The 23691-nt window shown below is 50.4% G+C and overlaps 1 protein-coding gene across 1 annotated transcript; it reads right to left on the bottom strand.

Annotated features, from left to right (window-relative positions):
* Nucleotides 1-266: 266 nt before the first annotated feature.
* On the bottom strand, nt 267-17923 carry TMEM161A (transmembrane protein 161A). Its single transcript, XM_081177862.1, has 12 exons — nt 17526-17923; nt 15729-15832; nt 13648-13728; nt 13326-13423; nt 11634-11790; nt 9577-9728; nt 8249-8309; nt 6471-6614; nt 6232-6345; nt 3350-3524; nt 2846-2942; nt 267-926 (listed from the first exon to the last, which is right to left on the bottom strand). The coding sequence occupies exons 1-12, from the start codon at nt 17526-17528 to the stop codon at nt 649-651; spliced, it is 1464 nt and encodes a 487-aa protein (XP_081033988.1). The 5' UTR covers nt 17529-17923; the 3' UTR covers nt 267-648.
* Nucleotides 17924-23691: the final 5768 nt, after the last annotated feature.

Genomic DNA, 23691 nt, shown 5'->3' with positions numbered 1-23691 from the left:
TGTCTTCTTTTGTGTCTTATCTTAACTCTGTGTCCTTGTAATTTTGTACATTTTATTTTTCAGTAAAGAATTCACATTTTATATATATATATAAAGGAGTATAAGAAGAGTCTGCTAGATCAGGCCAGTGTCCCACCTAGTCCAGCATCGTGTTCTCAGCTGCAGCCAAGCAGAAAAAGGCTTTTAATCCCTTTTGCAACCATGAGATCTAGAAACTCTTTTGCTTTTAAGCCCTTTGGGGGCCACCATAAGGTCTGGAAACCTGATACCATTAAAAAAAATTTTTTTTAATGAAAGTTAAGATTCCCCAGCCAGCTGGCTTCTCCAATCAGCAGCCTGCAACACAGTTGTAAATCTCCCCAGCACACACAAAGATCGGATAGTGCAGGATCCGGCCGTGGGGCAGCCAAACTCCTCCGGCAGAAGTCCCGCCAACTCTCTGTGGACCATCAAAATTGGCAGCAGGCAGTAGAAGAGGTTTCTCGAAAGGTCTCTGCCTGCATAGTGCAATAATACCACGCTGGCGGCCCCCTGACCAGGAACTGACCGATTGCAACGGCCTGCTCTCCCGCCAGTCCCACCCCAAAGGGGTTGGGTGGTCTTCTGGTTTGTCCCGTCCAGGGAGCGCTCCCCACAGAAAACTTGCAGTTAGGACGCAGCCAGGTGCTGGTGGAAATACAGGCCGAAGAGGGTAGCGATGACCTGGCAGGCGGACACCCACCAGGTGAAGAAAGAGAGAAGCCCCCGGTAGAAAAGTGGGGTGAAGACGGTGCTGAAAGCCCCCAGGGCCCCCGTGATCTGCTCCACCGCTGCCTGGATGTCCTCCGTCCCCCCGCCGTTCGAGGGGGCGGCCTGGGGGGCACGAACCGCATCCACTGCTGGCGAGGTCAGGGCGGGCTCTGGGTACAGCCCCCAGGAATAGTCGCCTTTGAAAGAGAGACACAGGTGAGAAACAGGGCAAGGGGCACGCAACTCCTAACCCAGCCTAGTATTCGAGCCCTTTGCCGGTCGCCACAGGCGAGCAGGAACTGCGTGCAGGCGAGCAAGTGGGCCAGTGGGTCAGCACACAGCAAAGGGGTGGACCTCCCCAGCACAGGGTGGCAAAAGCGGGCACTGGGATTGGGGCATTCCACCGTATCTCTGTCAACAGCCTGGCTGGAGGAAGAAGAATGGCGGGAGGAGCCAACGGGGGAACCCCCAAGAGAAGAAGGCTCAGAGCCTGGGGTGGGGTGGTGGGACGATGATGAGTGGTCAGAGGGAGAAGAGGGAGGCGACTGAGGAGGAGGAGGGGTTGGAAGGGGAAGAGGCAACAGGGCCTAGTGAGTGGAGCGAGTCAGTGGCAGAGAATCAGTCCAGAATCAGAGGCAGAAACTGAAGCAGGAAAGGAAGGAGTCTGGCTGGGGAAGAGTCACGGGTGTCTCCCCCTCCTGCTGCATCAAGCTGCCCTCCCTGCTGGCAGGGACGCGGACTTATAAAAAATATTGGGGGGGGGGGGCCCGGGAAAGCTCATGAATAATAAATAAGCTCATGAATATGCAAATAAAGTGGCGCCGCCTCCTCGTGAGCGAATAGGGGAGAGCGTGCTGCGCCTATTAATCAGGAAATTGGGTGGAGCTTTTGCTCGGGAGGGAGGGCAGGAGGCATGCAGCCCGACCCTGTGCATTTTGGGCTGGGGGAAGGGCGGCGATGGCGCTCTGCTGGAGGGGCGCCGGAGATTATTGGGGGGGCAGAGCCCCCCCAAACGAATTTTTGAGGGGGCTCGGGCCCCCTCAAGCCCCATGGAGTCGGCGCCTATGCCTGCTGGTCTCCCAGAACCAGCAGAGGCATGAAGAGGGTGGAGGAGAGGTTGGCTGCATGACGGCACTGTCTCCAATTGCTTGGGGGAAACCCTAGAGAGGAGGGGACTTAGGCAGCCGCGGGGACACGGGGACTTTCAGCCTCAGCAACTGCTTCATGGGGGGCAAGACCTACCAGGGATGCGCTGCTCTGCTCTTTAGGCCTGGTGCTTAGCCAAGTCTGTGCAGGTCCTGTCTTATGAATAACAATGTCACTCCAACATGCACGGTGTGATTGGCTGCAGGCTTGCCTTTGACACTCTCCTGTAGAGACGGGGAACTCCTGGGACCCTCGAGATGTTGCCGGGATCTGGATGCACCTCATCCCAGACCAGGAGTTGGAGCCTAGCAATGTCTGGAGGGCCACAAAAGTTGCCCTCCCCTGCTCAACCAGTAGCATGGCACACTGCAGGCCAGAGAAAGGGGGCGGGTGGGGGGGATGGGGCTATTTCATCCAGCAAACACACCCCACGATCAGGGATGATGGGAGGAAAGTTCAGCAAACACCAGCAGGACCATGGATGTACCCCCCCCCAATTCCAGTGCTAGGTAAAGGTAAAGGGACCCCTGACCATTAGGTCCAGTCGTGACCGACTCTGGGGTTCTGGTGCCCATCTCGCTTTACTGGCCGAGGGAGTCAGCGTACAGCTTCCGGGTCATGTGGACAGCAGGACTAAGCCGCTTCTGGCAAACCAGAGCAGCGCACAGAAACGCCGTTTACCTTCCCTATTTATCTAATTGCACTTTGACGTGCTTTCGAACTGCTAGGTTGGCAGGAGCAGGGACTGAGCAACGGGAGCTCACCCCATCGCGGGGATTTGAACCTCTGACCTTCTGATAGGCAATCCCTAGGCTCAGTGGTTTAACCCACAGCGCCACCCGCATCCCTAATTCCTGTGCTAGTATTTGATAATAAATGCATGTGTCTGGGTAGAAACTGAAGTGGGGGCATTGAGCTATGGGGCAGTCCCATTCAGCTCCTTGAAGACCTCCCCTCTGCCACCACTTACCTAGCGTTTTGAGGAGGAACGTGCAGTGCAAGGTGAGCAGGATTGGGGCCAGGTACTGCAAACTGACCACAGTCACGTAACAGTAGATTCTGGTGATCTGTAATTCAATAATAATAATAATGTAAAAAACAAATAAACTCCAAAACAGAACAAAAACACCATCTTAGCAACGTTGACATTTGGAGGAATGGAACTTAAAAATAAACAGGACATTTAATTTTGCCCAGGATCAAGCCCCTCCAGTGCTTTGTTTGGAACTTATGGCCGCTGCAGCAAAATGTCCCTTCTGCCAGCCAGCCGACACTCGTGTTTCCTCTTCCCTCTGCATGCCTTTTTCCTTTCATGCTGTGTCTTTTTGGCTATCAGCATAGAGCAGGGAAGAGATTGCCTTGGCTTTTAATACAGGGGTGGGGGGAACCTTCAGCAAGTCCCAAACTTGTCCCACAAAGTTGTTTCCTTCATGCCTACGCCTGAGCCCCCCCCCCCAACGCTCTGCCTCCGCACCTTTCGCTGGATCTCCAGGACGGCAATCCTCCCGGCCTCCCTCTTCATCTGCTCCACCCATCTCTCGGCGAGGTTCAGGTAGGCCTGCAGGTGGTAGCGCACGACAGCCAGGCGGAGGAGGCACAGAGCTACAATGGTCCAGAGGCGCACCGAATTATAGGAAGCGTTGGAAAGGCTGCGGGCAGAAAGAGAAACAGACACACACACACATACAGAGGACTGCAAATAAAAGTCTTAAGTGTGTTGTAAAGTGCATTATGGGAACAGGACACTAGATGGTGATGGTGAGCTATGGCAAATTCAATATATTTTTCAAACGGTTTTTTTAAAGAAAGCATTTTCACAGCGTTTTATGTGCCTAGATTCCACCAGCCCTGAGTGCTCACTTGGAAGGACAGATCGTGAAGCTGAGGCTCCAAGACTTTGGCCACCTCATGAGAAGAGAAGACTCCCTGGAAAAGACCCTGATGTTGGGAAGGATGGAGGGCAGAAGGAGAAGGGGACGACAGAGGACAAGATGGTTGGATAGTGTTCTTGAAGCTACCAGCATGAGTTTGACCAAACTGTGGGAGGCAGTGGAAGACAGGAGTGCCTGGCGTGCTCTGGTCCAGGGGGTCACGAAGAGGCGGACACAACTAAACGACTAAACAACAACAACAGATTCCACAAGAGAGAGACTTCCTGCATCATATACATAGCTCAACTGGTAGAGTAGTCTTATGGGTTGGGTGATACACTCCTACCTTGAAGCGGGTTGGGCTAGATGACCCTCGGTGTCCTTTCCTACTCTACGGTTTCCCTTTTTTCCCCTTTCCCTTTTTTGCCAAATCGTCCCTATTGATTTTAACAAATCAGCCACATATTTAAAATCAGAATATAAAACCAGAGAATACATAATCAAAAAAGTTTCATAATTGTATCTTAGCTATTTTTAAAATGCTGGTCTGTGACCGTGATAAATGGAAACTTTGAAGCTTTGAGCTTCCCGTTTGAAACAGGACTTTATTGAGTTTATTTGGCTCATTTATGACCTCCAACTCTCCCCCCATTTCTTGCCAAGGAGCTCAAAGGAAAGCAAAAGGTTCCTGGTGCCAGCAGGCAAGGCCGAGCCGTCCTTTCAGAGTCCACAAAGACATTTCCAGCTAGCCAGGAGCATTCAAGGAGGAGGATGTTCCCAAAGAGCGTGTTAGATTATTTACGTAAAACAATGACAGCAGCAAGAATACTGTCTGCCCAATGATGGAAAGATGGAGAGGTTTCCAGTTAAGGAAGACCAAAATGATGAAAATGCCTTGAGGACTTGAGACCTTTCACTATTTGATGAACTATTAGAGTAGATGAAAATGCAAACAGGACTTGAAATATGAGCAGCAGGGCAAATTATTAGGATATGTAGGTTAAATTGAAGGCGGCCCTGTTTAGGGAAGTTTTAAATGTCTGACGCTGTATTGTTTTTAATATTCGGTTGGCAGCTGCCCAGAGTGCCTGGGGAAACCCAGCCAGATGGGCGGGGTATGAATAAATTATTATTACAGTGGTGCCTCGCAAGACGAAATTAATTCGTTCCGCAAGTCTCTTCGTCTTGCGGTTTTTTCGTCTTGCGATGCACGGTTTCCCATAGGAATGCATTGAAAATCAATTAATGCGTTCCTAGGGAAACCTACTTCAGACCAGGTCCGGGGACAGTCTGTCCCCGGACCTCTTCTGAAGGCTGGGGGGGGGGGGGACAAGGGCTTTTCTTCCCACCCCCAGCATTTTAAAAAACCCTGGGACAGCGGAGGACGTCTCCGCTGTCCGGGGCGATCTTAAAATGCTGGCAGGCGGCATTTTAAAATCGCCCCGGACAGCGGAGGACTTCTCCGCTGTCCGGGGCGATTTAAAAGCCCCTGGGAAGGCAGGCAGGGGGGACAAAGACTTTCGCCCCCTGCCCGCCTTCAGAAGGTGTTCCCGCCCCCCGCCCCGCTTCGGAACAGCGTTCCGAAGTGGGGCGGCTGGGGCAGGTGTCCCCGCCCCCCCTCCCCGCTTCGGAACAGCGTTCCGAAGTGGGGCGGCTGGGGCAGGTGTTCCCCCGAGCGCTTCTAAAGGCAGGCGGCGGTGAGGGAATCCCTTGGCCCCCCGCCGGACTTCAAAAGAGCTTCGGGAAGTCCGGCGGGGGGGGGGCAAGGGATTCCCTCCCAGCCGCCCGCATTTAAAAGCACTCCGGGCAAAGCAGCGAAGTGCGCTGCTTTCCCCGGAGTGCTTTTAAACGCAGGCGGCTGGGAAGGAATCCCTTGGACCCCCGCCGGACTTCAAAAGAGCTTCGGGAAGTCCGGCGGGGGGCCAAGGGATTCCCTCACCGCCGCCCGCATTTAAAAGCACTCTGGGCAAAGCAGCGAAGTGCGCTGCTTTCCCCGAGCGCTTCTAAATGCGCTGCGCTTCCCCGCTGTCCCAGAGATTTCCCTATGGGCTTTCGTCTTGCGAAGCAAGCCCATAGGGAAATTCGTTTTGCGAAGCGCCTCCAAAACGGAAAACCCTTTCGTCTAGCGGGTTTTCCGTCTTGCGAGGCGTTCGTCTTGCGGGGTACCACTGTATTATTATTAAATCAAATGTATTGAATAGTATAGGGGCAAAATATGCAGCATTCAAGGGTAACTATGGAAAACATGGAAAGGGAAGATACGAAGTCACGGGATAAAGTAACTTATGGTTTAGGTTAAAATTTATAAAACTTTTTTTCATTTTACTGAAAAATATGAGGGTTATGAGGGTTATTTTTTTAAAAAAAAGGAACACTCGAGGATGCTGCCAGGGAGGGGTGTGTGTGGCCTAGGGAGAGCTCCGGGGGCCAGAGGGAGAGCTCTGAAGGGCCACCTCTCCCTCCTGGTGATCGCAGAGGCACTTACATTTGGACGGTCTCTTTCCCCATGGGGGCGTTGAGCAGGAGGTCCCGGGAGATGGGCTTGACCCACATCAGAACGACAGCCACGGGTGCGAGGAAGCTGGCGTGGAGGAGCAGCCTGCCATGTTGGGGGTCAAGGAGGAGAAGGATCAGGCCCCCCACAGGCTGCCCCCTCCACATCCCTGCCCCTTATCCCCCCACCCCCTGTCTTTCGGGAAGGCCAGGGGCAAGCCGTTACGCAACTGGACCGCCGGCCGGTCTGCGGCCATCTTGAGGGCATCCAGGTGAGTCTGCGCCAGCCGCAGCCCTGGGAAGGTCAGGCAGGCGCCGAGGAACGAGCAGAGGGCCACCAGGCAGAGCTTGACGGTCAGCTTGGTCACGGGGACCCTGGGGGGAAGAGAGAGGGAGGCGTTTTTCGGGAAGGGCTAAGGCTGCTGGAGACGCAGCAGGAAGGGACCCCAAGAGTCATCCCTGCAAGGCAAGGCATCGCAGCTGAAGAATCCCTGACACAAAACAGGGCCTTTTCTGCGGTGGCTCCCCCTTTGTGGAATGCTCCCTCCATGGAGGTTCAGTGGGTGCCAGAGAAACCATAGAATTGTAGGAGTTGGTAGGAACCTCCGAGGGTCATCTAGTCCAACCCCCTGCAATGCAGGAATCTCAACTAAAGCATCCAGGACAGATGTCAACCTCTGTTGAAAAGCCACCAAGGAAGGAGAGTTCTTCCTTAACAACAGCTCTTAACAACAGAAAGTTCTTCCTAAAGTTTAGTCGGAATCTCCTTTCTTGTAACTTGAAGCCATGGGTTCGAGTCCTGGCCTCCAGAGCAAGCAAAAACAAACTTGTTCCCTCTTCCACGTGGCAGCCCTTGAGATGTTTGGAGATGGCTCTCATATCTCCTCTTTTCCAGGCTAAACACCCCCAGCTCCTTCAAGCACTCCTCATCAGGTCTGGTTTCCAGACCCTGGATCCTCTTGGTCTCCCTCCTCTGCCCACCTTCCAGCTTGTCAGCATCCTTCTTAAATTGTGGTGCCCAGAACTGGACACAATATTCCAGGTGTGGACTGACCAAGGCAGAAGAGAGTGGGACTTTGGCTTTCCTAGGTTTGTCCAGTTGAGTCAAATGAAAATTCAGCACAGGTTTTAGGAACACTCTTCCCTGCCTTTTTTGCAAACTAAAAAGTCCCAAACGCAGCAACTTTTCCTTGTAGGGAAATCACCTGGCTTATTTTGGCCAACATTTCCTAACTCTAGAACAGGGGTCAGCAAACTTTTTTCAGCAGGGGGCCGGTTCACTGTCCCTCAGACCTTGTGGGGGGCCGGACTATATTTTGAAAAAAAATATAATGAACGAATTCCTATGCCCCACAAATAACCCAGAGATGCATTTTAAATAAAAGGGCACATTCTACTCATGTAAAAACACGCTGATTCCCGGACCGTGTGCAGGCTGGATTTAGAAGGCGATTGGGCCGGATCCGGCCCCAGGGCCTTAGTTTGCCTACCCATGCTCTAAAGGTAAAGGTACCCCTGCCCGTACGGGCCAGTCTTGCCAGACTCTAGGGTTGTGTGCCCATCTCACTCAAGAGGCCGGGGGCCAGCGCTGTCCGAAGACACTTCCGGGTCACGTGGCCAGCGTGACATCGCTGCTCTGGCGAACCAGAGCCGCACACGGAAACACCGTTTACCTTCCCGCTTGTAAGCAGTCCCTATTTATCTACTTGCACCCGGGGGTGCTTTCGAACTGCTAGGTTGGCAGGCGCTGGGACCGAACGACAGGAGCGCACCCCGCCGCGGGGATTCGAACCGCCGACCATACGATCGGCAAGCCCTAGGTGCTGAGGCTTTTACCCACAGCGCCACCTGCGTCCCAACCCACGCTCTAGAATATCCTTTTTGACGTGAGCTGACCGAAACAGTCCTGGAGTGGCCTCATTTCAGACATCAGATCTCCACTTGAGGGCAGGAGGTGGACAAAGAGAAATAACTCCGGGCAGGGTTTAAGATTTCAGAGACACACTTACGTCCAGTCCCAGCCTTGCCCTTTCAGGAAGACCTCCAAGTTGTCCTGGACGCTATTCAGCCCTGTGGGGACAAGAGAGTCGGGGGAGAATCCAGGAGAATGCTGCAGCACGATTGCTGACAGGAGCGAGGCCTTATCAAAACGCAGTGGCAGACCTACATTTTTGGGGTCCCCCCACTGAATTTTCATGGGGAGCCCAACACAACCAGCAACAAGGTCATCTTCTTCCCACGACAGATAACAATTTTTTTAAAAAAATATCAATCTCAGATTTTCATTAAAATTGCTGTACCGGATTATCTCCCAAAGGCCAAGTCACTGGCATGAATAAAAATCTCCTGGGTCTTAACTTTTTTGAGTTATGGGGGGATGAAAATTAGGGAAATGCAGGCACGATGCCAGAGGTGCCAATTTGAATAAAATACTTTGGGGATGGGGGGGGCTGCAGGTAAGCCCTGCAAAATCAGTCACATGACGCGGTGCACACATGCTATTTGAAAGGCAATGCCCATCAGCTTTGGAGGGGCCCCTCAAATATTTTATTGTGGGGGGCAAAGGGTATGTGGAACACCCTCCCATCAGATGTCAAGGCAATAAGCAACTATCTTACTTTTAAAAGACATCTGAAGGCAGCCCTGTTTAGAGAAGTTTTTGATGTTTAATGCTGTATTGTGTTTTTAATATTTGGTTGGTAGCCGCCCAGAGTGGCTGGGGAAACCCAGCCAGATGGGCGAGGTATAAATTATTATTATTATTATTATTATTATTATTATTATTATTATTATTATTATTATTATTATTATTATTACAGTGGTGCCTCGCAAGACGAAAAGAATCCGTTCTGTGATTCTCTTCGTCTAGCGGTTTTTTTGTCTTGCGAAGCAAGCCCATTGACGGATTAGCGGATTAGCGCTATTAGCGGCTTTTAGCGGCTTATTAGCTTATTGGATCAGCTGATAAGCGGCTTAGCGGCTTAGAAAAGGGGGGAGGAGGAAAAAAACCCCGCAGGAACTCGCAAGACATTTTTGTCTTGCGAAGCAAGCCCATAGGAGATTCGTTTTGCGAAGCACCTCCAAAACGGAAAACTCTTTCGTCTAGCGAGTTTTCCGTCTTGCGAGGCATTCGTCTTGCGGGGCACCACTGTATTATTATTATTACTAACCTGATATGGTATTCTAACCCTTTCATATTTAAAAGTAATTTTAGAAAATCTTAGAAAAGTTAATTTTTCCATTCTTCCAACCACCGAGCGGTGCATACGTTTGAGGAAATAAGTAAAATTCTTTATATATAACCAGTGCTTTGTGAGCTCGCCCCCAGCTCCCTCACCTGCGTCGAGGCCAAATTCAAGGTAGTCTTCGCGGACGACCAGGACCAGCATGGCGACCAGGAGGAAGAAGAAAGCAAAGGCCAGGCAAACCGATCGCTCGCCCCCCTCCTTGGATCGGAAGTAATGTGTCATCACCGTGAAAAAGATTTTGCTGAAGGGAAGGGTTGCGCTAAGGATCACATGCCGGAAACATCACTTCTCCGGAGAAAGATAAAGGTTTCACTTTTTTCATTCATTCATTTGTCTCTATACATTTTCTTCCCAATTTTAGATTTTTTTTACAGACATACAAAGTGAATAACTTCTCAATAAACACACATATACGTATATATACAGAGAGAGAAAGAGGCCTTTCCCTTCACCCCCTTTGAGGTTTCTTATAATGTTAATTTTTAACACTGCATTTCCTACGTTATTCCATTTATTAGTTACTCCCTGGTTTTTACCTTAATCTTGCCAATGAACTTAATTGTGTACAAATTTTTTTATTCAGATACAGTATTCCACAAATTTTCCCCGTTCCTTGATGAAATTTCTTCTTGGTTCCTTATTCTTCCATTCGTTTAGCCTGACACACCTTCTTGGTTGGGACACAATCCTGAAATAGCTTCACTTTTGGGATTATTTCATTCCCGCTGTTCCCTTCACGGAACTACAGTTCCCAGGGTGCTCTATCAATCCGCCCCTCTTTCCCCGCAACTAACTCAGGTCCCTAAATCCCATTGGGTCTACTCTGAGTATCACTTCGGCCACCTTGACTCTATACAATTAAAAGCTCTCTGGTGCCACTTTAACAACCATGGCATTCCCCTCCAAAGAATTCTGGGAGCTGTAGTTTGCTTGGGGCGGTGCTGAGAGTTGTTAGGAGACACGCAACCCACCCATTCCTCTCCCAAAGATACAATTCCCAGAGTTCCCTGGGAAGAGGAATTCATGGTTAATCCACTGCCCGCCAGCTTCCTGGCAATTCCTGCAGAAATATGGATTGTTTTGCAACCACAAGATCTATAAACTGGAAATTCAAATGTTTTAAAACGTTTTTTTTTATTTTTATCCTGAGGTGTAGAATCATAGAAGCAAAGAAGCATAACACTGCAAGGTGGGAAGGGACCTCCGAGGGTCATCTAGTCCAACCCCCTGCAATGCAGGGACCTCAACTAAAGCATCCAGGACAGATGCTTAAAAACCTCTGCTTAAAAACTTCCAAGGAGGGAGAGTCCACCGCCTTCCATCCCTCAGCTGAACTGCTCTTAACGGTCAGAAAGTTCTTCCTGATGTTTAGTTGGAATCTCCCTTCTTGTAACTTGAAGCCATGGGTTCGAGTCCTGCCCTCCAGAGCAGGAGAAAACAAGCTGGCTCCATTTTCCATGTGACAGCCCTTGAGATCTTTGAAGATGGCTCTCCTATCTCTTCCCAGCCTCCTCTTTTCCAGGCTAAACACCCCCAGCTCCTTCAACCGTTCCGCATAAGGCTTGGTTTCCAGACCCTTGACCATCTCGTTCACCCTCCTCTGCACACCTTCCCAGCGTCCTTCTTCCATTTCCTGTGCCCAGAACTGGACACAGGACTCCAGGTCTCTGCCCAGGAAACTTGGCGCATTTCTTAAACGGAAGCTCAATTTCTCAGACTGACAAATCATGATGCAGACATTTGTTTTTTTGATGAAAGCATGTGAAATGGGAAGCGGTCATGAGAACCTAAGAGGAGCCTTCTGGATCAGGCCGGGCGTCCAGCATCCTGCTCTCACCTGGGCCAGGGAGATGCCCAAAGGGGAAGTCCACAAGCAGGATCCAGACACAAGGGCAACTCTCCTCTTCCTCCTCCTCCTCCTCTGATGATTATGCCCTGCCCATCTGACTAGGCTTCCCCAGCCACTCTGGGCCCCATCTGCCCTGGAGAGCCCTCTTCTAGTTTAGAGCTGGAAGGGACCCAGTGGCCATCTAGTCCAACCCCCTTGCAATGCAGGAATCTCAAGGTGTTCCTCAATTGGCCCAATCCTCTTTTAAAGCCGTCCCAGGTGGTGGCCACGAACGACATCCCCGGGGCCAAAGGATACACGGAGAAGATGACGGCCAGCAAGCACCAGAGGATCCCAATGTTGGCTTCCTTCCGGGGGTCAACCAGGCAGTAGTAGCCTTCGGTGAAGACGTAGATACCGGTGGCGTACGCAGCAAAGTCCACGTACCACTGATATTCCAGGAAATAGCACAGCACTAAGCGGAGAGAAGAGAGAGACAGGGAGATGCTCTTATTGCCTCCTGAGCCTGACCAGCTGCACCCAAAAGCCTCTTCCAAAAAGAAGAAGCAAATTTCCAGGCCTTGTGGAATGGTCTAGAATGGGTAGGAAGGGGCCCTGAGAGTCATCTAGCCCAACCCCTTGCAATGCAGGAATCTTTTTGCACAACGTGGGGCTCAAACACACTGCTCTGAGATTCAGAGTCTCACGGCTGAGCTATATTCCAAATAAATGGTTGATTTGACAAGGAACTGTGGAGCCTGCCTTATCTCGAGCTATCCAGCTTAGTGTTGAATTGGACCCGGAAACTAATTGGCAGTCAGTGCAGTCGGGCCAGGATCGGTGCAATATGCTCAAACCTGGCTCCCAAATTCTGCACCACTGAAGATTTTCAGTGTATAATGATAAGAATACCCCGCCCACTCTGGGTGGCTTCCGACAAATTAAAACACAATTAAGACATCAAAAACCTCCCTATACAGTGGTACCTCTGGATATGAACGGGATCCGTTCCGGAGCCCCGTTCGCATCCAGAAGCAAACACAACCTGCGTCTGCGCGGGTCATGATTCGCCGCTTCCACGCATGCCCGGGACGTCATTTTGACCATCTGCGCATGTGCGAGTGGCAAAACCCGGAAGTAACACATTCTGTTACTTCCGGGTTGACGCGGAGCACAACCTGAAAGCGCTCAATCTGAAGCAGCTTCAACCCGAGGTATGACTGTATAGGGCTGTTTTCAGCTGTCTTCTAAAAGTCAGATAGTTGTTTATTTTCTTGACATCTGATGGGAGGGCATTTACACTATTTTTTGTTGGGAGTCACCCAGAGTGGCTGGGGCAACCCACTCAGATGGGTGGGGTATGAATTATTATTTTTATTATACCGTATTTTTTGCACCATAACACTCACTTTTTTCCTCCTAGAAAGTAAGGGGAAATGTCTGTGCGTGTTATGGAGGGAATGCCTACGGGTGGCATGCCTACGGATTTTCCTCCTCTAAAAACTATGTGCGTGTTATGGTCGGGTGCGTGTTATAGAGCGAAAAATACGGTAAACCTGTAAGCTTCCTGGCGAAGGGGGGAATTTGAATCCTGGTCTGCAGTCAGATAGGTGGAATATAAATATCATCATCATCATCATCATAATTTAACTGCTTAGAAACTCCTTTGGCATGTAAGCGATATATAAACAATACCTAATACGAATAATACACAAATGCCATCTACGATCCCCGTGACTCGCTGGGCAGCCTATGGCAAGCGGCAGGAAACTTGCTTGCTTCAGGGAAAATTGGGCACAATGCTCTCCGCCAGCCAAAGGAACTAGAAACTTGGCTCTGACAAACAAAAGCTAAAACAATCTCAGGAAGAAAGGCTTGGGGTGTCCCTGAGGGGACCAGACCACCTCAGTCCTCCCTGACCCCCAAAGCTATTTGGGGAGGGGAGGATAGGCAGCCCCCCATTTCTGCCCGAGGGAGGGAGCTTAGGGGATCCAACCTTGGCGCATTTACCCAGAGCGTCCACGGCGGTGATGGGGCTGCTGTCCAAGCGAAGGTCAATATCCCGGGGGACGGAGGAAGGCTTTTCCTCAGTGACGCCATTGATCTTCCTGTCAGATAGACAGACCAGCGTCAGTCGGTTGGCGCCAGAGGGAGCTGTGTGGTCCAAAGATGGCGCCAGGGGGGCAAAGATGGATCTAAGTTGCCCCCACGCCTTTCCTGGGTGTCTCCATGCTGCGGGTGGAGATTCGTAGTTCCTTCCCCACCACCGGCCACCAGCTCCCTCAGCCCCCCGGACGGACAAGATGGCCGCCCTCACGTCAACTCTACTCACCGCTCCCTCTTCCCCTTTGGCCTGGGCTTCCCCGCCAGGGCAAGCAGCTCCTCTTCCGAGGGGTGTTTGAACCGGCGCAGGCTGGCGGAAGAAGAGGGGGAAAGGGCTCACCAAACATTGGGCCGAACGCAACTCAAGAGGAGTCCCATTGGGATGGATGGGAAATGATATATAATGAAATGAAAAAATGTTCAAAAACATGTTTGTTAAAAAACCAGAGGCTTTTTTTACTAGGAATATTAGGAGATGAAGTGCGAAAGAAGCAAAAGAGACAATTTATATATGCGATCAAAGCTGCCAGAATGTGACTTGCCCAGAAGTGGAAAGAAAAGAACGTACCAACGGAAGAAGAATGGAGGACTAAGGGGATCTATGCCAAAATGGCAAAACTCACCGTGAAGATCAGGCACCAAGATGAAGAAGAATTTAATCATGAATGGGAATTTTTTTGTAGATTACTTTAAATAGCACTGTAAAAATGTGGAAACACCAGCGGGATTGTTGTAGCATTTGTGAACTGAAGGCAGAATTATGATGTGAAAAAGAATTATAAGAATTATAAGAAGGAAAATAAAAGAAGAAAAATGGAAACCGGGTGGGGGGGAGTCAATCAATGAAAATTTGGATTTGATATGTAAGCACATGAAAGTTGTTGTTATCAGAAAGAAAGAAAAATAAATAAAAAGATGGGCAAGGGCTCCATTAATTTCATTGGTTCTGCTCCTGAGGAAAACATAGGCCACATTTGTGCCCTACGTTAATAGTCGTCATCATCATCATTATCATATTTATACCCCGCCCATCTGGCTAGGTTTCCCCAGCCACTCTGGGTGGTTTCCAGCAAAATATAAAAAATAATATGTCAAATGTTAAAAACTTCCCAATACAGGGTTAATAATAATAATTGTATTATTTATAATAATTTTATTTATAATAAAAACTTAAATCGCTTTTGATGCCACTTTAAATAGCCATGGCTTCCTGGGGAACAGTAGTTCAAAGGCACTGGGTTTTGTGAGGATGTCCCCACTTTCCCCCTCTGAGAACTACAATTCCCGGACCAGTTTAGCAGCTCATCTCCCTTCCCAGGGAGCTCTGGGAATGCTAGTGCTGAGAGGGGAAAGGCTCCAGGGAGCTGTAGTTTGTTTGGGGTGCTGCGCACTGTGAAGAGGCCTCCTATTCTCCTTTGCAGAACTACAGTTCCCAGAGTTCCCTGGGAAAAGGGATTGATAGTTAAAACTGTAGTGGAAAGTGGGGTTAATATAGAATCCTAGAATCCTAGAGTTGGAAGAGACCACAAGGGCCATCGAGTCCAACCCCCTGCCAAGCAGGAAACACCATCAGAGCACTCCTGACATATGGTTGTCAAGCCTCTGCTTAAAGACCTCCAAAGCAGGAGACTCCACCACACTCCTTGGCAGCAAATTCCACTGTCAAGCAGCTCTTACTGTCAGGAAGTTCCCTCTCAGCACTCTTCACAAACTACAGCTTTCAACCTGTCCTCACTGTATGCTGCCAACAAAGGTTGATTGATTGATTGATTGATTGATTGAAACTACAGCTCCCAGGATTCATTGCGGGGGGGGGCTGCTGCCACTACAGTTGTCCACAGTGATATCGCGGCGATTTTAAAAGGCAGGGTGTGAGCCTACAATTCCCAGAGTTCCCTGGGAAGAACGATGGATCGCTAAACAATGTTGGGAACTGTAGCTTCACAAGGGGAATCACACCCTAACAAACTACAGCTCCCAGAATTATTTTTAAGCCCTGGCGGTTTTAAAGCAGGACCAGAGCTTTTTAAAGGCCTGGCGCGAATGCGGCCACAGCCTAACCGAGCCAGCAAATCTGGTATGAACGCCAAATAAACAGGGAATAAATGCAATGGTGTTTTTCTGCAGGTGGAATTGCGGACAGACGGATAAATGGGGGGGGGGGTGTCCCGAGGCCGAATGTGGGAGCCCCCAAGTCCCTTTTGCTTCCATCCACGGTCAAAAAATAATAAGCAAATTGTGACCTCTTGCTACACTCCTGAGAAAACTTCTTGCCATCCCCAGGCCTGTGAAAAAGGGGATTTCTGGTACCTTCCGTTGCAGAGGATCCACCGCGCGAAGGACCAGTGAGGGGCCATCTTCTGCATGATGCTGGCCACCAGCAGGGAGACCACGAGCTGCACCCCCATCACCGCCTGTGGGGCAGAAGCAGAGGAAGAGGCCTTGGGTCAAGTCCAAGGTTTTATTCTCACCAAAGTTCCATTTATTATCATCATCATCCCCTCCAACGTTTCTCCAATGAAAATAGGGACGTCCCATTCAATGATGATGATGATAAGTCGGATAGCTTAGTTTTGTAATGTGAATATAAGGAACTGATTTACATATAATGAGGTGAAATGTAAAAAGAAGATAGAAGGTAAAAAAGAGGTTATAGAAATGCTAAGAATTTAGTAAAGATGTTTGGAAGTCAGAAAGAGGGAGGGAAGGAGGTCAATGCTCAGTTTGAGCAATGTTTTAGGCTATAGATTTACTGTATGTAACCAAATGTGATTATGATAAATATGGAAAACTCAATAAAAATTATTATTAAAAAAAGAAGAAGAAGAAGGTAAGTCGGATAGCTTAGTTGGTTAGAGCATGGCACTGAAGCCATCCAGAGAGGCTGTGGAAACCCAGCCAGATGGGGGAGCTATAAATAATAACATTATTATTATTATTATTATTATTATTATTATTATTATTATTACTACTACTATTATCATTCACTTCAACATTTCTCCAACAAAAAGAGCAACATCCTGAGGAAAAGTGGGACATCCCGGGATCAAATCAGAAACCGGGATGGCTCCTGCAAATTTGAGACTGTCCCTGGAAAATAGGGGCACACCAAGGTTGCAGCTTCACTCCCCACAAGGGACAGCTGCCTATTCTTGCTCTGCTGGGGGTTGGACTGGATGACCCTCAGGGTCCCTTTCCAACTCTTACGATTCTAGTCCATCCCTTTGTGTGAAGGATAGCTCCGTTGGCAGAGCATGAGGCTCTTAATCTCAGGGTCATGGGTTCGAGCCCGATGTCGGGCAAGATTCCTGCACTGGAGGGGGTTGGTCTGGATGACCCTCAGGGTCCCTTCCAATTCTACAGTTCTACCCCTTTGGGCTGATCCAGCAGGGATCCTGCGTCCAGTTTTAGAAGCAGGTAGTGAATTTCTCATCCCACTTTTCGGATCGACCTCGGTGTTCGCCCCCCACCCCAAATCCTACACTTCGCACCTCTCTGCAACTGTACCAAAAACGTAGACTCCGTGTAAGGTTATTGCAGAGATATGGACTCCCTTTCTATTTTAAGGGCAGGAAGTGGAGTTGGCGGCCGGCTGTGTGGCCTGGACACGGGATTCAATTTCAAGGAAGGAGATTCCCACTTAACTCTGGGGGAAACTTTCTGACAGTGGAAGGGTCTTCCTCGGGAGCTGGAGGGCTCTCCTTCCTTGGGAGTTTGCAAGCAGAGGTTGGCTGGCCCTCCGTCCTGGCTGCCTGAGCTGAGATTCCTGCATTGCGGGGGGTTGGAATGGATGACCTTTGGGGGTCCCTTCCAGCTCTACAGCTCTATGACCCCAGAAGGTGATGATCTCATCTCTCCTTCCTTGGAGGCTCTGAAACTGCGGTCGGATGACCACCTGCCAGGGGTTCTGCAGGTGCGCTTCGCGCCTTGCGCGGGGTTGGGCTAGATGTCCTTTGGGGATCCCCTTCCAACTCGACCGTTCTGTGGTCCTAGGACCCTGGCAAGCATGCAAACCTTCTCTCTCATGCAGAAAGCAAACCCACCTGTCCTCTAAGTCCATAAACACCCAACAATGCATTCTTGCAAAAAAATTTTTTTAAAACTTACCATTTTCTTTTAGGGTCCCGAGCAAAAAAACAGCCCCAAATCAAGAGACAAGCAAGGCAGGCAAGTTTTCCTGGACTTCTGATCTTGCAGACCAAAGAAGGAGAGCGACCCTCCCAGCCAATCACAAGCGGCACTTCCAGTTGATTGCCGCCAGCCAGCCAATGACAAAGCGAAATAAAAATAAAAAGGTTTGAAGGTAGGCGGGGATTTTTGCCATCCCCCACCTGTTTCCGGTTTTCAGGCGCCTGCCAAGCGCGTTGCATTTCGGGGCTTGTAGTTTCCTTTCCCAGACGAGGTTCTTTAAGATGGAACGGAGAGAGATTTTTTTTGCACGTTTTCCTCTGCAAAAATTCACAAGGTTTTCCCTTCCCTGTAAATCACACGCGCCTTCTGCAGCCAGTGTGGATGTCCTTAAAAGAGGACTGCACAAATGTGTGGGGTTTTTCACGAGTGAAAAGGATCTAGGAGTCTTGGTTGACCACAAACTTGACATGAGCCAACAGTGTGACGCGGCAGCTAAAAAAGCCAATGCAATTCTGGGCTGCATCAATAGGAGTATAGCATCTAGATCAAGGGAAGTAATAGTGCCACTGTATTCTGCTCTGGTCAGACCACACCTGGAGTACTGTGTCCAGTTCTGGGCACCACAATTCAAGAAGGACACTGACAAACTGGAACGTGTCCAGAGGGGGCAACCAAAATGGTCAAAGGCCTGGAAACGATGCCTTATGAGGAACGGCTTAGCCTGGAGAAGAGGAGGTTAAGGGGTGATATGATAGCCATGTTCAAATATATAAAAGGATGTCACATAGAGGAGGGAGAAAGGTTGTTTTCTGCTGCTCCAGAGAAGCGGACACGGAGCAATGGAGCCAAACTACAAGAAAGAAGATTCCACCTAAACATTAGGAAGAACTTCCTGACAGTAAGAGCTGTTCGACAGTGGAATTTGCTGCCAAGGAGTGTGGTGGAGTCTCCTACTTTGGAGGTCTTTAAGCAGAGGCTTGACAACCATATGTCAGGAGTGCTCTGATGGTGTTTCCCGCTTGGCAGGGGGTTGGACTCGATGGCCCTTGTGGTCTCTTCCAACTCTATGATTCTATGATACTAGGCAGGAGGGCTGTGTCTCCTTCCCCCAGTTCTTGGCATCCGTCTGTCACCTCCGGAGGTGAAGTCAAGTCGCCGGGGAATCAGAGCACCGACCGCGGCTGCAGAGGCCCGTAACCCGTGCATTGTGCGGGGTCAGACTAGATGACACTTGGGGTCCCTTCCAACTCCACAATGATATGATTCTGTGAGCTTGTAACTGCTGCCTCCGGCGTTGTTCTTGCTGCGTCAGCAGCACCCAAGTGACCTCCCCGGGGGCACAAGCCTGGGCCGTGGGTCTGGGGGTCCTGGGCTGCCCAGACAGCAAGACCCCCCTCTCAGCCTCGCTGAGGGGGTCGGAAGGAAAGCAGAGCAAGATGTTTGGCTCCAGCTTGGCTGCAGGAGTTGCCGGAAGGAGGCAGACAAGGCGCTACCCAACCGCCTTAGGGACTCCCCTCTGGATTTGTGTAGGGTTCACTCCTGAGTCTTTTCTTCCCCCAAAGATATCCCGCAAGGCAGCAGAGGTTAAGGATCAGAGTTTTCCTTACCCTAGATGGGCTCCCTTCCCAGGTTGACGAGCCCCATTTGCCCCTCACTTCCCTCTACAGAAACTGCCTCCTTGATCACTGTTGGGCTATTGCTCTCATCCAGCAGTCAGCAAACTTTTCCAGCAGGGGGCCAGTCCAATGTCCTGCAGACCTTGTGGGGGGCCAGACTATATTTTGAGGGGGGGGGGAGAACAAATTCCTATGCCCCACAAATAACCCAGAGATGCATTTTAAATAAAAGCACACATTCTACTCATGTAAAAACACGCTGATTCCAGGACTGTCCGCGGGCCGGATTGAGAAGGCGATTGGGCCGCATCCGGCCCCCTGGCCTTAGTTTGCCTGCCCACGCTCTCATCCTTCAATCCACCGGAGCCTGTCTTTGCATGCAGGGGGGTCCCTAACTCACCAAGCGTTCAAGGCACACCGGCTCCCCTCACCTGGTTCAGCCGGCCAGTCAAAGCCATTCCCAAGACTGTGGCCGCTGTCACCTGCTGACAGCTTCTAGGAGCCACAGGTGAGAGCTGGGCGGAGGTGGGGAGCAAAGGTGGACAAAGGACCCCAGAAGGAGCAAGACGTGATCCCAAAAGCAACTTCCCTGAACTTGGGGGTGAGAGAACTGAATCCTAACCGCCAGACCACCAGAGGGCAGCAATGCTCCTGAATCGCGGGTGCTGGAAACCACAGGCGGGAAGAGGGGCTCTGGTGCTGGGGTTCTGATTGGCTGGCAGAGATGCAAGGTTGCCATGGATACGCCTCTGGGCGATGAGAGGTCCTTCTGGTCCTTGTCCACTGGGTGGTGCCTCAGAATTTCTTTTGGTGTGAAGTTTACTTTGCATGCAGAAGGGCTAAGCAGTGACCTGAGTTTCCTATGTTCCCAGGAAAACAGCTTTCCTCCGCTTTCTTAAACAAGTACTTTGCTGGTGACTCACTGTCACACAAAATCACCGCTATGCAAAAGTCTGATGGATTCAAAGAGATGCTCTATATGTGTTGTTGTCCACTTAACATCACAGGGACGGATAACAGTTTGTCCAAACGGGTTTACCCTGTGTCCCCTCACAACCCCCCCCCCCACAAATCCCCCCAAGAAACGCAGGTTTCGATTCCGTGTGGGGCGAGGATGGTATGAAAGGACAATCCCTATGTTTTTATTCCTGTGACCTATGTAATGGAGGTAGAGTTGGAAGGGACCCCCAAGGGTCATCCAGTCCAACCCCCTGAAATGCAGGAATCTCAGCTAAAGCATCCAGGGCAGTTGGCCACCCAGCCTCTGCTTAAAAACCTCCAAGGAAGGAAAGACTCGAAGCAAAACAGTTCAACAGCCACCTTCTTCTTTTTTCATTTTCACTTCATTTATTTAACAACATTTATATATCATTTATTCACCGAAGCCTATAACTTTTTGTATTCTGCAGCTCTGCTCAGGTCCTGCTAGCTGGCTTCTCACTTCTTCTTGTCTTTCAGGCTCTGTTAACGTTATCGTGTTAAAGATTTTGCCTTGGGCCCGTTGGCGTGCAACGTCTTTATAAGCTACTTGGACCAGGGAATTGAGGAGGTTTGCATCAAATTTGCAGATGAGACCAAACTGGGAGGGGAGGCCCTTGTGAGCCCCTCCCTCTTAGGCTTATGTTGTGTATATACTCAAATAAGACCATATACCCTAACTGCAAGAAAACCAAACTCTGAGTAAGGACTGGGACCCCCTGGAATCTCTCACCATTCAGAGATCGGGGCATGTGCAACACTGGTGTCAGAAGTGGGATTGTGTTTCCTGGGGTAGGAAGTGGGGCCCTTCCACCCTATGCTTGGGTTGCACAGATGTGTAAATAAACCCTAAAGCCACTGTGTCTCTGCTGACCTCTATTTGAACTCTGGGTGAGCACCTGGCCCCCTCCGGAGTCTCTTCCTGCTTGCAGGTTGGGGTAGCTGCATTTTCCCCTTCTCCACTGTGGGTCTGGGTTAGGTCTTCGCTCTGGCGTCCCAAGGGAGGCCTAGCGCCTTTGTCCGGGGTCTCTCAGACATTCCTGCAGTCAGGGACTCGGAGGGTGTGTGTGTGTGTTGTTGTGTTGTGTGTGGCGACAGCAAGGAGACCAGCCTGTCCCGGATCTCCAGCGAGGGTTTCGCGGTCTGAGGAGCAGCTGGCCACGAATCCCTCCCCACCCAGAGTGGTGGCGCAGAGCATAGTGCGGCCCTGCGCACGTCTGCGGGCAGGAGGTACTTAGCATCACAATGCCAGAGGGCCTGTGAACTCCTTGCTCTCCAGACCTCTCCGCCCGAGAGCCCTGATGAATGGGGGCCTTGGGGGTTTAGCATAACAAACCGGCACATGTCGTTGTCGGCCCCCTCACACAAACACACCCACCCTTGGCCTTTCCCCGAGAAGAGGGTCCCTTCTTCGTACAGGAATCTGGGACAGGGCGCAATATGGGCACGGGGTTTCATTTATTGGGGGAGTGGGCATTTTCCATCTCTCTTTCATATCAAGATTAGATGCCATCTATCTGATATTTGGAAAGCTTCCAAAGCAATAGAGAGAAAGAAATAGGAAAGAGTTCTGTTAGAAAAAACTGTAGTGAAAGAATGGAAAATTAGAAAACATAACCAGAAGCCTTTTAATTCTTTTCCTCTCATGGTTCCTGCCTTTTCTTTTCTCTGCCTCAGTTTCCCTCTTGGTTTCTGCCCTTCCTTCCCAGACCCTCCCGGTATCCCTATTTTCCAGGGACATCCCAGATTTACAGAAGCCGTCCTGGTTTCTGATTTGATCCTGGAATGTTCCACTTTTCCTTAGGATGTCCCTATTTTCATCGGAGAAATGTTGGAGGGTATGATTAGTTATGTGACCCCAGAGCCAAGGAGACCAGGAACTAGACAACTGTTAGAAGACACCTGAAGGCACCCCTGCATAGGGAAGTTTTTTTTTAATGTATAATGTTCCATTATGTTTTTATATATGTTGGAAGCCGCCCAGAGTGGCTGGGGCAACCCAGTCAGAGGAGCGGGGTATAAATAATAATAAAATTATTATTATTATTATTATTATTATTATTATTATTATTATTATTATTATAGAATGGGATGTCCCAATTTTCAATGGAGAAATGTTGGAGGGTGTTTCTTCCTTCCTTCCTTCCTTCCTTCCTTCCTTCCTTCCTTCCTTCCTTCCCTCCCTCCCTCCCTCCCTCCCTCCCTCGTTCTTTCCCTTCCTTCCTTCGCCCCCACTTTCCTCTGGGCTTCCTCCTGCCCTCTGCCTCAGTTTCCTTTTGGAATCTCCTTTCTTCCTTTCCTCCCTTTCCCTTTTCATGCACTCCCATTGCCACCCCCCTTCCCCACCCCACAATGTCAATTCGCCCCCCCCCCCAAGGCAAGGCCTTACATGTTTCGAAAGGTCTGTCAGCAGCTCTTTGCCATTCGACCTAGATGGAGCCTCCCTAGTCCAAGATAGTCTACCACATTGTATCCCGGCTGCTGGGGGAAGAAATAAGAAACGAGGGCTGTTTCCTTGAGGACTTCCCAGAGGCAGGACCTGAACCGATGGAGTCAAGGCACAAGAACGGAGCGCCCCGACTAAACTTTAGGAAGAGTTTTGCGTTGTTTGGTCATGGCAGGGATTCCCCTGGGAGGTGATGGACTCTCCTTCCTCGGAGGTTGGGTGGCCACCTGCCAGGGACTAGATGAGCCTTGGGGTCCCTCGCAACTCCACGACCCCACGATGCCTGTGTTTCTGGAGGGATGGTGGAAGAGGGAGCGGGGAGGACGGCCTTGGGGAGAGGTTACAACTTTTTCCTCTTTTGCCTGGTTGGGCAGACACAAAAGGGCCCCATCCCTGGGCTTAATCCGCCGTTAACTCTGCCCACAGACCACCCAGCAAATGAGCAGCCAGCCATAGGAGATCCCTCCGGTGGGGAACTTACAAGCGACTTAAGGATTTAGCCGGACTTCGCCCCAGATCTGCCCGCCCTCGCCGGAGCTGTCAGGTCGCTCTTGTTTCCAGCTTGCCGGAGGAGACGGGGCAGAAGCCGCTGCTCTCCTCCGGGTTTTGCCACCTGAGCGCAAGGAAAACCTGCTGGACCACAGCATCGTAGAGTTGGAAGGGACCCTGAGGGTCATCCAGCCCAACCCCCTGCAATGCAGGGATCTCGGCTAAAGCATCCAGCACAGATGGACACCCAACCCCTGCTAAAAAACCTCCAGGGAAGGACAGTCCCCCACCTCGCGAGGGACTGTCCCACTGTCAAACAACCCATGGTCCATCGAGTCCAGCAACCTGTTCTCTCAGCGTGTACCCCAATGGGAAGTTTGCAAGCAGAACCTGAGTCCAGAATCATTTCTCCCTGCTTGAAATTCCCAGCGCCTGGTATTCAGAGGTAGAGCATAGCTGAGTAGCCTTTGATAGCCGTATCCTGCTCCCTCGCCCTCGAATTTGTCTAAACTCATTTTAAAGCCACCCAAGTTTGTAGCCATCGCTACCTCTTGTGGCAGGGAGTTCCGCCGTTCTAACTCTGCACATATGTTTGTACCATGTCCTACCCTGA

This window comes from Podarcis bocagei, assembly GCF_964188305.1.
Source record: "Podarcis bocagei genome assembly, chromosome: 18".
NCBI lineage: Eukaryota > Metazoa > Chordata > Lepidosauria > Squamata > Lacertidae > Podarcis > Podarcis bocagei.
Note: the sequence above shows the minus strand (reverse complement) of the source record. Positions and strands in the feature narration are given on the sequence as shown.

Coding starts and splice junctions, on each gene's coding strand:
- TMEM161A (XM_081177862.1), bottom strand. Junction 13,424..13,647: donor CCAAAGGGGAAGAGGGAGCG/GTGAGTAGAGTT, acceptor TCTATCTGACAG/GAAGATCAATGGCGTCACTG. Junction 9,729..11,633: donor CTGGCCGTCATCTTCTCCGT/GTATCCTTTGGC, acceptor CCTTCCCTTCAG/CAAAATCTTTTTCACGGTGA.